Raw genomic sequence first — 13,383 nt, 5'->3', positions numbered from 1 at the left:
GAACTGTATATTTATATTATGACATACATTAATAAGGAATGATTTATAATAAATGACATTTTTAGAAACCCTGTTCTGACTTTTGCTAGCAACCCAAACTCAAACATACCAAAAAGGCCACACAAAAGTACCAAATGCAGTTCTTTATTACATACAGAATGTTTAAACAGTGACAAAAAAAAAATGAATCGGTTTGTTTCTGTTGTATATCTATATGGCTTTGCTGTGCCAAATCCAAACTAAAATACTGCCGTGCATCACTTGTGCTTCTTCTTCTTCTGATTCTCTTGAGGCTTGTCACGGTTTTCTCCAGATGTCTCAGGCAGAGCCGGCTGCCAGTTCAAAGGATTTTTTCTGTACACTGGCCAGGGAGGAAGGGTGAGCTGAAGAACAGGACACAGACAGAGTTACACAACACTTAACTTCAAATGAAACAAAAAGTATTCGTATGACATACCAAACATGAGATCATGAATCCAGCCAACATGATGTACACTGTCCACCCAAACTGCTGAATAGTAAAGCCATATATGAAGCCGATCACCTGCAGGGAAAGCAGACATTACATCATGTTGTGATGGCTGTGAGAGTAAAGTGTTACTGTACTTACCGCCGACACCAGAATGACTCCTTGGAAAATTTGCTCTGCAAGCTTCTGTCCTTTATAGTCCTGCAAATAGTCATTGTAAACATTAATATTCATGTTGCCTTAGGTTGTGTGATCAATTATACAAGTTGATCTAAGACAATTTTATAAACATTACTGAAGTTAGAAACTTTAGAGCTGTAAAGAACATGCATAAGACATGCATTTTTTTTTTTCTCTTGGTGTAGGTCTTGCAAGGAATATTTTATTATACTTGTTACATTCACAATTCTTGTCAACCACTTGACTCCCAAGATCTAAATTAACACTTGGTTCAAACTCTATGGTTCTGATACCAGCACTAGCTATTTGGTGTACCTGTGTTATTTACTGTAGCAAAACATTACTAAAATATGTTATATAGTTAAACAGGTTCGTCGCTCATGCGTTAGCTGCTAACATGTCAGTATGTTAACGCTCGAAACACCACCGAACTCATATTATAAAAGCATGCATGCAGATTAATAATAATTGATCGCAAACATAGGCTTACCATGTGTGTCGGAATGGATTTAAACACCGAAAGCATTTTGAAATGACAAAGTAAGGCTGCTTGATAATGTTATTAAGAAGAGAATGCTGGTTTCCTGTTTGAAAATGTGTAACGTTACGTAGAAATCCGCAGGACCCCTCACAAAAACATCAGCTGGACTGGATGATGCTGGATCTATCCAAATGCTGGATATCTGCGCAGCCCTGTGGAAAATAAGTCTTGTGACTGAAAATTATATCTCTCGGTGCAATTGTGGCTTACATAATAAAATAATACGCACTCAAAGCAGTCTATGTGAGATTATATATTAAAATAAAAGTATGTTTTTAAACAGGCGGTACTCTAGACGCACTCTATGGACATGGCCGCTGAAATGATCAGATCTGTAGCTCATAGGGAACCACTCACACACACAAGCCCGAATGAATCAGGACGGACTCGAGGATTTTGATCCATCTCAGTTATGCGAATCTTTTGTATCATTGTACTCTTTTTCTCTTTGGTTTGTTTCTGCAGGTTACATCGTTACGCTAATAGGACAAGCGAACTTTTTGAGTTACGAGTCAATGAATCATTCACTCTTTTTTTTAATTCATTCCGTCTTTTTCACTGCGTGGTAGAGGCTTTTACACTGACAAAGCATTTGCACACAATAAAGAACAAAAGTTTGATCAAATAATAGCATTGAGAAAGAAAACACTCAGTGAAGCTCCGAGTCACATTCAAGACTCCGAACAAGCGACTCGTTCTGTGAAGGGGCGGTTCGTTTGGTAGGTCAAGCCAATGAAATGCGCCTCCAAAGACCACACTCGAATTCTATTGGCTCTTGCTGCTGTCAGTCTTTAGAAAAACAGACGAGTCAATACATGAAAGTTCACAAGCTATAAAAGATTCAGTCGCTGCTGCTGTGCGCGATGCCGCGATCAGTGTAGTATATGTGTCAGTGAAAGGTCTGTCGGCCGTGGCGTGTTCTCTGCTGGACTGAAGGACTTGTTGATGTTGAGTTGGCGTTTTGGATGATGAGTCGAGGAGAGTCTAGACATTTTAACGAAAAAAGGTCTGTACACTGGTAGTTTTTATACTTTTGTGTTGTTAACAGTTTTGGAGTTGCTTCTTTGACAAAATGCTTGTTTATATATACAGGATTCATTTTTTTCTTTCTTTCTTTTGTGATTTTTTTCAGTCTCAAAATGTTTCTGTTATATTCCACTTAGCCATCTGTTAAATATACATTTAATGTGTTTTTCATGCTGTTTTACTAATGTTACTGTTTGTTTTCATGTAGGATTTAAACTCAAGTGCTGTTGATAGAGTGCCATGACTGTACGCAGAGGTGAATAATTTATATGAGTTAAACACACACACACACACACACACACACACACACACACACACACACACGCCATTCATCATTTACTCACCCTCCACTTGTTCCAAACCTGTGAGTTTCTTACTTCTGCTGAGACAAAAAAGAGGATATATTCTAGAATAAAGTTAACCAAACCAGCACACACACACACACATATATATATATATATATATATATATATATATATATATATATATATATATACTACCAGTCAAAAGTACATTTTTATAAATAATTCTCTTCTGCTCACCAAGCCTGCATTTATTTGATACAAGTTACAACAAAAGCAATAATATTGTGAAATATTTTTACTATTTAAAATGTTTTCTATTTGAATATATTTTAAAATGATTATATAATATATATATTTATTTATTTATTATTATGATGATGTTGAAAATAGCGGAGTATAATTTTTTTCAGATTTCTTTGATGAATAGAAAGTTCAGAGGAACCGTGTTAACTGAAATATAAATATTTTGTAACATTGTAAATGTCTTTATCATCTTTTTTTTATCAATTTGATGCATCCTTGCTGAATAAAAGTATTAATTGCTATAATAAGGCTTTATTATTATAATAATGTTTTTATTATAATAATGTGACGCTGAAGACTGGGGTAATGATGCTGAATATTCAGCTTTGAAATTACAGGAATAAATTACATTTAAAATTTGCGTTCAAATAGAAAACAGTTATTTTAAATAGTAAAAATATTTCACAATATTACAGCTTTTGCTGTACTTGGGATCAAATAAATGCAGGCTTGGTGAGCAGAAGAGACTTCTGACTAGTGGTGTAGTGTAATAGAAGTCAATGGCTTCCGTCAACTGTAGAAACTATAAATTTAAATACTTGTCATCTTCTCTTTTCCAGTGAATGTGGTCATTCTTGTGCTACTTGTCATCGCCTTTTTAATTATATTGCATCGCAACCTGCTGAATCTCAATGATTTCCTCAAGCAAGAGAGCTCCGGTATGAGTATGCTCAAGTTAGTGAAGGTTAGAAGTTTTTTAGCACCATGAAAAATCACACCTCACTGATTGTCCTTCAGCAGACACAGTGCCTGGGATGGTCCTGCCCTTTGAGACGGACTTCCTGTTGGATCATAAGGTCATCAGGACAGGAGATGAGATTCCTGTGGTCATCACCGCTCCAGAGGAGAGACTGGGAGCTGCCGTCACTGCCATGAACAGCATCTACCGCAACAGCAAAGCCAATGTAGTATTCAATATAGTGACACTAAATGAGTCCGTGGTCCATCTCAGGTACACCTTGTATTGCATTACAGTGGTTTATTAAACAATAGGAAGTTACATTACATGCAATATGATTCTTTCTCATTCCAGAACATGGTTGAGTAAGACTGACATGAAACACAGAGTGATCATATTTGATCCGAAGATCCTCACAGGAAAGATTTCCAATGATCCTCAGAAAGTGGAGGCAGTGAAGCCGGTAATGAATTGCAAGTAGCGTTTGGAGTTGTGAAAATGGAAAACGTGTATCATAACTATGTATGCATCTTATTTTTCCAGTTGAACTTTGCCCGATTCTTCTTGCCGGTTTTCTTGCCGGATACAGAGAAAGTTATTTACCTGGATGATGACGTAATTGTACAAGGTGAAGTGCATTATCGTTTGTGTTTTTGATTTGATTATTAATCAATTTTAAATTGGGGCAAAACCAGTTAAACAGTCTCTAAAATAACAAAACCAAATGGATTAAGAGATTTAAAATAATATGGAATAAAAATGAATGAAAGATTTCCAGAAGTTTGGGGCTGGATTGTAATTTTAAGTATCTAGATTCTAATAAAAATATCTGGAAATATCTAGTAGTAAGAAATATCTAGATTTGTAGTGATTTTATTTTATTTGAAAGCGTTTTTGTTCCGTTAAGCCTCCCTCGGAATTTTGGTTGGATTTAAAAATACAGCTATATTATATTAAACAGAGTGGTTATTTGTGGTGTATTATTTAAAACAATTATATAAATTTATATATATGCATTTAGTAGGCCATCCGTATAATTAACGCACGTAGAAAATCTGCTTACGGTGGAAGCTTCGAGAATAGTGTGATACTGTGCAGTTTCCATTAAAAACAGTAAGTAACTGTAGCATTGATTGCAGTCTTTTCTCTGGTTCAGGAGACATTCGAGAGCTTTTCGACACCAGTATTAAGGTGGGACATGCGGCAGCTTTCTCCGAGGACTGTGACTCTGCGTCCTTTAAAGGCATCGCCAGAGGAGCTGGAAATCAGGTATGATTGTTCATGAGTTCATCTGACTGTATTCCAGAATTCACACTGTGTATAGAACTGCATCATAATATTAGGGCTGACGAAGATAAACGGAGAAAAGTTAAAATACAAAATAGGGTGGGTTTTTTTTTTTAGGACTCTTTTATTATTCAAATACAGTCATATGTTTTCTTTTTACATAAACTTCTTTTAACCAATTTATTTTCTATGTTGCGAATTTATACCGTCACTGCGGTATGAAATTATTCATAAGAATTTGGTCGTACCACTCATAGCCCCATTTCAAACAATGTTTTCAGAACATACCCATTTTATACATTTACATGAATTTGCATATTTCTTTTACATGCTGCAGAACAGCTATATTGGTTTTCTGGACTTCAAAAAAGAGGCGATCAAGAAGCTTGGCATGAGAGCGAACACTTGCTCGTTCAATCCTGGAGTCTTTGTGGCCAATTTAACCGAGTGGAAGCAGCAGAATATCACCAGCCAGCTTGAGTTCTGGATGGAGCGCAACGCCAAGTTAGTTTGTGCTACTAAAAACGATAACAATCATTTAAAAAATGTTAAAGATGGCTACTAACGCGCTTTATTCAAATAGTAGGTGTCTTTGAGGGCTGTTTATGGTGTTGTTTTGTTATAGGGAGGATCTTTACAGTAAGACTTTAGCAGACAGCATCACAACGCCGCCTATGCTTATTGTATTCTACAAGCACCACTCGAACATTGATCCAATGTGGCACGTCCGACACCTCGGTAAGACATGATCAAGACTGTGGTTCAGAAATGTAAAACACCTTTGTATATCAAAGCAGAATTTGTAAATAGCAACCAAAATGTTTGATCGATTTGTTTAAATTTCTAGGGGTGACAGGAGCCGGGAATCGGTATTCACCTCAGTTTGTGAAGGCTGCCAAACTTCTCCATTGGAACGGACATTATAAGCCATGGGGAAGAGCCTCCGCTTTTTCTGACATTTGGGACAAATGGTTCATTCCAGATCCCACAGGTAAATTCCACCCAATCCGGAGACTCGCCGTGGAAAAATAAACCCTGGTTTGGGAAACACTGATGCAGATATTTGACTTTGTTTGGGGATGTTAAAAGGATGTCTTGATGCAAAATATGGGTTCTTCATGAAACTTAAGAGTACCCAAGAAACTGGACCAACATTGGAACAGAACAACAGCCAATAGGCAACATCTGACACCAGTGCACTACCTCAACACTCACTGTCTAATTCCTAAGTAATAACACTAAACCATTTATGGTGCAGCTTTTAAAATCTTCATTTTGTATGTTACATCCAAGTGTTTAGAAGGTTTGGTATGTTCTCAAATACTGTTGGGTGAAATTATGGACCCCCTCTTTTTTATTTCAGTATTTTAGATTTTAGGCTTGAGACAAAAACTTGTGACAATGAACATTTCAGAATTATCTGTATTTGACACTACAGGAACCACTTTCCCCTTGTGTTGTTACATTTTTATGGATGCATGTTTATTTTTCCTCTCTCTCACTCTTTCTCCACATATCGGCTGTTACTCACCATTGTCCTCAACTGGAAGGGTAAAATGTCAATGTGTACATAAAGAAAAGTGTTACAACAAATTGAATAAAGCTCAGTATAAGTTTTGTGTGCAATGTAAGAGTATTCAACTTTTATTCAGGCAACTAAATACATTTTATTATGTATTAATACATACAGACATAGAGAACACACATTATGCACTCCCAACTGAGTGCAGTTTCACAATTCGATTCCTCTCAATTCATATAAATCTGTGTAAACTGGTGAAATTTTACACAAAATCTGTGTTGAAGTCATATGCGTCATCATTGCTTTGCTGCACTGAAGTCAGGTCAATGTTGACAGGGACAAACTTCACTTTTTTAGTTGCTTTGGCTACAGAAGATAAAAAGCACAAGAATAGTTTGTCAGAAGATGGTTAGATAAAAAAAAAAAAACAGGAAGTTCATAGGTGTAGATCACAAACAAACCTTTTTTCTTTTCTGTCGATTCTTGAATCGGTGTCACCACCGTTGAAGCCGGAGTTTCAACCTCAGGCTGAAAAACAAAGCGTGCAAATCAATATTCAACAGCCATTTACTGAATACAGATGACTGACAATGTGCTGGGAACAAAACAAGCTCTATGGACAGCAAAACACTCTAGACTTGTCACACAGTATTTTAGTATCAGCAGAATCATTTTATACACAAGTTCTGAATAAGGTTTACACGGGGACGACCTTGAGGGGGAACAAGTGCAAGAACAGAGGGAGTGATGTTTTTCCACATGTGTTAATTTATTTTGAATGCCAGAAGAACACATTATCCGAACATATCTTTTGCCAAGCCATGTTATTTTTAATTTGCTTCAGGAAATAAGAGGACTTGGAACCCTCAACTAGGAGTCATGCAATACAAGGTCTATCAAAACGTCCGGTTCCTTTCAGCGTACTGTGACTCCCTTCTGTATTTGTGACTATGCTTATTTGCACTGCACATGGTACATTGTGTTGTTTGATAACTTTTTACATGTTACGTTCTATAATTTGCACATTGTTAGTAAATCACCCGCAGAAATGTCCACGCACACGCTCTCGTGCTAATTTGCCCTGTTTAGGAAAACTGGCCCCCCAAAAAATGTATTGGAATTTTGCATTTAAAAATTATTACTCAAATAACATTCTAATTATATTCAAATTTAAAAGGGCAATTTCAGTTGGGGGGAAAAAAAGCTTGTGTCTTCTCTAATGAGTGCACAAGAGGGCGCATCAAGCTAAATTTTACTAATGCATGTTTATTAAAGCAATAAAACTGCTTTATTATCTGTGGAAAAAGTGCATGATGTTTCTAAAACATTTGGCCAAAGTCACTTTCTTTTTTCATGACCGATCTTACGTTTCACTGAACATTCAATGAAGTTGGTTTCAGATGCAGTTCATGAATCAGTTTCTGTCAGAGTGAGATCAGAGTTGGATTAGAAGGTCATCAAAGACTTATGTGAAGAACAAACTCATAATTTCTCATCGTCTCTGATGACAGAAGTGTAAAGCCTCATTACCGAATGATTCCTAGCCTCTCATAAGAAGTACCTCCTCTGTGTTGGCGGTCTCATCCATCTTCTCATCTGCTTCTGTTGCTGCTGTGATTGTTATGCTCTCTTTAGGTAGCTCACTCACATTCAGCACACCAGCGGTTGGGCCCCTTGAATTAAAACTTATGCTGCTCGCTAGGTTTGGGAATCGCACACCTGAGGACAGATACATGTTTAATTTCCACAACTTAAAATATCAAAACTGATCCAATTTGGTCAATGAACTGTTAACCATTAGAGGATCAAATCATTCCAATCTGAGACGTACCTTTCTTAACATCTTCATTGCCCTTCCTCACTACATCCATATCCAGATCTGACCTCAGTTCAGTCACGATGGCTTCAGTGAGGTATGAGGGGAGGCCCTGGTGCTCCGGAGCTCTGCTGTGGTAACTCAGTTTTGGCCTAAAACAACAACACAAAGCTTAGGAAGCCAGTAACAGTGTTATTTCAGCATCACATCTTCTGAAACTGACCCGGTCCAGTCGCTGAGGAACGTCATGGCTGCCAGCTCTGTGTTAGGAACACCTCCTTTCTGCAGGAAGCCTCGTTTCTTGGCAAAGGCGGTCAAGAACTCCAAGGAGTTTCTGTAGTCTGGGACATTATACTGTAACATTATCTGAAAGAGACACATGAGAGATCTTATTTATGTGAGATTAAAGGGAAATGAACCCCTTAAAAATACAGTGAACTGAAATACAAAAAGTATTTTCACTAAGTTCTGATACATTCTATGAAATTAGAATTAGTTTTAGAAACAGCCCAATCAATTACAAACCAAACCAGAATACCTTCTTCAGCACCATTGGCTACAATATTAATATTTAATACAAAAATAAATATGAATCATTTCTTAGAATTAGACATGCACATCTGACAGAAGCTTGAGTTAGGATAAAGGTGTCAATTCAAGTTTGTTTTCAAAAACAGTAACATCTGTAAAAAATTGTAGAAACCTAAGGAAGAAATTTAATTATTCTGACTGTTTTATTAAAATTAACCACTGGTCTTCCATAGTAGAATACACTTAGATCGTGATAACCAGTTAAATCCACACACAGCACTGCAAAAACAGGATAAAGATATAACCATGGTCTCTAGTTATTTGTATGGAAAACGGTACTAAATAAAATCAGCGTAAATGCACAAATGCTATAGCTTAATAAAAACTAATATAAAGAATTTCTATTCCACTACTCAATTAATGCATGTCTTCATATGGGTTTGGAATGACATGAGGATGAGTAAATGGGTGAACTGATCTCCAGTTTTGATGTGATGAGCAGCTGTGTTCCTTACATGCTGCTGACTGCACTGTTTGAGCAGAGTCCTGACCGCTTCCAGTGGACTCTCCTCCTTCTCCTCCACCTGCAGGCTCCTGAGGGCCATCGCATCTCCCGGGTTACTGGAGGACGCCACAATCCCTGGACTGTCAATCATCTTCAACCTCTTAGTAATATGCACTTCCTGTTTACATCTGTATTGGGGAAAGAATGTTATTGAGGCTGTACCTCAAAGCCCTGCGGCAGAAATGCATTGTGGGATATGAAGCTCAGTGTTGGATTGATTGAAGACTTCATGCTTTAGTCAGTCCAATACAGTTCATCATGCTTCAAATACACATCTGGGAGAACACCAAATAGTGAAGCTTTACCTGGTCAATCCTCTCTGTACACCAACATGACACACTCGGACTTCCTTCAGACTGTTGATGATGCTGCTCTTTCCCACATTAGGGAAACCTGAAGTTAAGACAACCGCAGATGGTTCAATATTAACATTTTTAATAGAAATGCAAAAGAGTCAAAATTATTTCAGAGTTTAGCAATGCTTCCTCAGGTTACCTTGGTCCATAAAAACAACAAGAAATCTTACCAACAACACCAACTTTAAGCATGGTCTCAGCATCCTTCTTGTTAGCCAAGCCAGTTAGCGTCTGTAGGAGACCGTCTCTCCCCAAACATGAAGCTGCTCTGCTGTGATCCAGAACTGGATTGACTCCTCTCTGCTTCCTCTGTTGCTGTATAACAGAGATTATGAGATGTCAATATCCACCGATCTTTGAATCCATCTTTTGTTGTCATTGTTTTTACCCCTATACTTAAGCTTATTAAAAAGTAAATCTTGGCAGGGCCAATAAAAACTGAATCACGATACTGACATAATTGATGTTGCTGCTTATAAAAGTCAAGAAAAGCAAATGTAGTTGTAGCAAATACCCATATTTATTATTTTTAACAAACATTTTATTGTATATAGGGTCAGTTTTTTTTTTTTAATGAAATGAATACTTTTCTTCAGAAATATGCAAAATGTTCCATATTAAATGCTAAGCAGCACAAGTTTTCAAATGTAAACATTTGAATGTTTTTTTAAGCAGCAAATCATCATATTAGATTAATTTCTGAAGGATCATGCATGTGGCACTGAAGACTTTACAAATAACTGTAATCTATCATTGTGATGGCACTGTCATAGTGCCGTATTTTCTGCACTATAAGGCGCACTCAAAAGCCTTTAATTTTCTCAAAAAAAAAAAAAAAAAAAAACAGTGCGCCTTATAATCCGGAGCACTTATATATGGATCAAGGCGCTGTGAAAATGTTGACATTTCCTTTAGCACAGGTCCATCTAGTGGATGCATAACGTTTGACTGCAGTATCTTCTATTCTATGTGCCTTATAATCCGGTGCGCCTTATAGTGTGGAAAATACGGTATTTAACTTCAGCATTGTTTTGAATTATTTCTGTTCAAATAAATGCAGCACTAGTGAGAAGAGATTCCTTTCAAAAACATATAATCCTACCGACCCGACTTGAATTTTTTAAATAGTAGTATCTAATCGATTCTGGATAGATTAAATACCCACCCAACATTTAATTTGGGAGTGCGCTGCATTATGAAAGCACTGATACTTACCACAGTTCTGTCCTGTATCTGCATTGATGCTTTGAAGAGAAAAGTAGGACACTCCGCTTCCAGATACCGGAGCCATTTCTCTACGTTATCTTTAGGAACAAGATCTAGAGAGCAAAAACAGCCTTTAATAAGCATTTTCCATCTTGATAACTGGATGGCATGAAGTCTAAGGCAATACGAACTGCTCTCTACCGATTTTGTTCAATATGAACAAGAGTTTTTTCTTTCCCTCGTGTTTCAGGACGGTTTCCTCCAGCTGAGGACAGCGGCAGCCCAGAGGATCTCTGGCATCCAAAACCTCCACGATCACGTCAGAATCCTCAATCACCTGCACAAGAGTTCACAACCTGGTCATGCTAGAGATTCATCACAGATTCAGGAGTATATTACTGGCTAGTGCTGGCCACAATATGCTGGATATCTGCTTGTCAACTTGCCTTGTTCAGCTCACAGCATTTGAACGTCTTAGCGCTTTTCTCTTTAATTAGTGCAGCCTTTGCTTCTTTAGCTTTCGCCACCTGCAAATGAACAGAAGTTACAGGTTAGCTACAGCCAGTGGGTCACCTCTATAGTCACCATTTCTTCACCTATCTTACCTTTTTAGCTTTCTTGGCTGCAGGTCCGTCTCCGGCACTATCTGCTTCCTTCTCTTTTTTCCTCTTTTCAGCTCTTTCTTGCTGTTTTGCGATCTTGTTTTGCTCTTTCAGAGTTTCAAGCTTTAAGGACAACACACAATGCATTTAGTGCGACGGCATGCATTTCAGAAATCTCACTGGATTATTAAAATTAATGGCAAAAATAATGTTTGGAAATGTAAAGTGATATTTCCTACTGACACACTACAGCAAAAGATAGAAATAACTGACTTAAAACCATTTTTTGTTGTTGAAAATACTAGTGACCTTAGACTTTTGCACAGTACTAACTACATTAACTGTGAGGTCCGTATGGACAAATGCAGGGTTTTTCAGGGAAGATAATACCTCCTGTTTTCTCTGCTCAGCTTCTCGAAGCACTTCCTCTTTAAAAGGAGCACTGTTCGGTACTCCAATATCTTTCTTGGGTCTTCGGCTTATCCCTTTCTTCTTCGCCTCTTTCTTTACTTTACGGTTATGCTCCCGGACCTTACCGTGGAGAAAGAGAAGTGTGTAATAACAGCCAGAACAACAATACAAATATACGTTTAGATGCCCAAGGTATTTGGGACACGTTTCAGACACGTTAAACGTTAAAGACACACTACCATTAAAGAAGTCGATGATGCTCAAGGATGTTTTTATTTGATCAATAATACTGTAATATTGTGAAATTGTTACAATTGTTGCTTAAGAAACATTTATCATCATCATATTAGTGGAAAAAGAGATGTATTTTTTTCATGGTTTTTTCATAAATATTCAGAAGAGAAGCATTTATTTGAAATATAAATCTTTTGTAGCAATGTAAAAGTCTTGACTTCCACTTTTGAGCATTTTAATGCATCCTTGCTGAAAAAAATAAGTAAAATCATACTGTCCCCAAATTTTGCTTGGTCGAGTACATTAGCATAACATTGTAAGACAGGGATGCACAATATATCAAACCCACATTTGTAAAAAAAAAAAAAAAAAAAAAAAAAGTAATAATAAATGAAGTGATATCATACATTTAATTGAGCATGCATACTTATTTCCAAGTCCTATTTGTACAGTTAAATTACTAACAGTGCATACAGTACAATTCAGTTACAGTAACAATTTACTAACACCTCAATGTAAACTATTAAATCACAAATTACTGTATGTATACAGTACATCATAAAGCTGTAATGATTTTTGTAGAATTTGAAAAAATGAATTTTCCCATTTTATTTTTCATTTATTTGGGCAAAATAATACTACATTTTAATATTTACAATAATATGAAAAACATTTTGCCAATAACACCTCTGACCTATTAATAAACCCATAATTATAATACTGGCACATAACACTACACATAAGGAACTTAAAAAAAAAACAGTAACACATGGAAAATGAAACATGAAAAAATTATCTAATAATACAGTTGGAGAAAATGGTTTTAGCAGTACGAAAAGGGTAATGTATTACATTGGAACTTGGATACACAATACATATCACACACATATATATTAGTTAGGTAACTTATTTGCTAAACCTCATATATAACGTTACACCATTAAAATCCACGGAACAGTTTTCTTAGTGATATTAAGTATAGTTTGCTGTCAACAGCCAGGTCGGAACCAAAGCCTCTATACACTTACAGATAAAAGCTCTTACCTTTTTTTGTATTTTGAAGCGTTTGGCGCATGATATGCGTTTGCTCGCCTTCTTCAACTCTACAAAACAGACACGTGGGTTTTATCAGTGTGTTTTGCTATTTCTGGTCGTCTATTACGTCCTTATAACGAGCAATTGGTAAATATAATGATTTGCGTTGTGTTTGTATCGTCAACGCGTGTAAATAATGATATTTGTTCGAGATTATTATACTCACTCGGTCTCTTCATGTCTGTCGCTGGTCCAGCACGCGCTCCTCTCTCACACAGCGCAGCACGTGTCTCTATTCCTCACTTCCGCTTCCGC

The 13,383-nt window shown here is 36.8% G+C and overlaps 3 protein-coding genes across 4 annotated transcripts; 1 reads left to right on the top strand and 2 right to left on the bottom strand.

The window, feature by feature from the left end:
- Positions 1-128: 128 nt before the first annotated feature.
- spcs1 (signal peptidase complex subunit 1) lies at positions 129-1,322 on the bottom strand. Its single transcript, XM_026242507.1, has 4 exons — positions 1,140-1,322; positions 611-670; positions 458-544; positions 129-383 (listed from the first exon to the last, which is right to left on the bottom strand). The coding sequence occupies exons 1-4, from the start codon at positions 1,173-1,175 to the stop codon at positions 258-260; spliced, it is 309 nt and encodes a 102-aa protein (XP_026098292.1). The 5' UTR covers positions 1,176-1,322; the 3' UTR covers positions 129-257.
- A 713-nt stretch (positions 1,323-2,035) lies between these two features.
- glt8d1 (glycosyltransferase 8 domain containing 1) lies at positions 2,036-6,408 on the top strand. Of its 2 annotated transcripts, none has more exons than XM_026242506.1 (10): positions 2,036-2,196; positions 2,425-2,472; positions 3,385-3,483; positions 3,566-3,776; positions 3,858-3,966; positions 4,047-4,131; positions 4,660-4,772; positions 5,128-5,294; positions 5,416-5,528; positions 5,638-6,408. In XM_026242506.1, the coding sequence occupies exons 2-10, from the start codon at positions 2,457-2,459 to the stop codon at positions 5,820-5,822; spliced, it is 1,098 nt and encodes a 365-aa protein (XP_026098291.1). In that variant the 5' UTR covers positions 2,036-2,196; positions 2,425-2,456; the 3' UTR covers positions 5,823-6,408. The 2 variants fall into 2 exon arrangements, with proteins under 2 accessions (XP_026098291.1, XP_026098290.1); XM_026242505.1 differs by having other exon boundaries at positions 3,563-3,776.
- A 3-nt stretch (positions 6,409-6,411) lies between these two features.
- Positions 6,412-13,383, bottom strand: gnl3 (G protein nucleolar 3). The gene is made up of 15 exons (XM_026242504.1): positions 13,295-13,383; positions 13,078-13,136; positions 11,779-11,919; positions 11,392-11,511; positions 11,233-11,313; positions 10,988-11,123; positions 10,796-10,899; positions 9,751-9,895; positions 9,530-9,617; positions 9,175-9,352; positions 8,352-8,494; positions 8,144-8,280; positions 7,874-8,031; positions 6,774-6,840; positions 6,412-6,678 (listed from the first exon to the last, which is right to left on the bottom strand). The coding sequence occupies exons 1-15, from the start codon at positions 13,305-13,307 to the stop codon at positions 6,575-6,577; spliced, it is 1,674 nt and encodes a 557-aa protein (XP_026098289.1). The 5' UTR covers positions 13,308-13,383; the 3' UTR covers positions 6,412-6,574.

This window comes from Carassius auratus, unplaced genomic scaffold (genome assembly GCF_003368295.1).
Source record: "Carassius auratus strain Wakin unplaced genomic scaffold, ASM336829v1 scaf_tig00001591, whole genome shotgun sequence".
Classification (NCBI taxonomy): Eukaryota; Metazoa; Chordata; class Actinopteri; order Cypriniformes; family Cyprinidae; genus Carassius; species Carassius auratus.
Note: the sequence above shows the minus strand (reverse complement) of the source record. Positions and strands in the feature narration are given on the sequence as shown.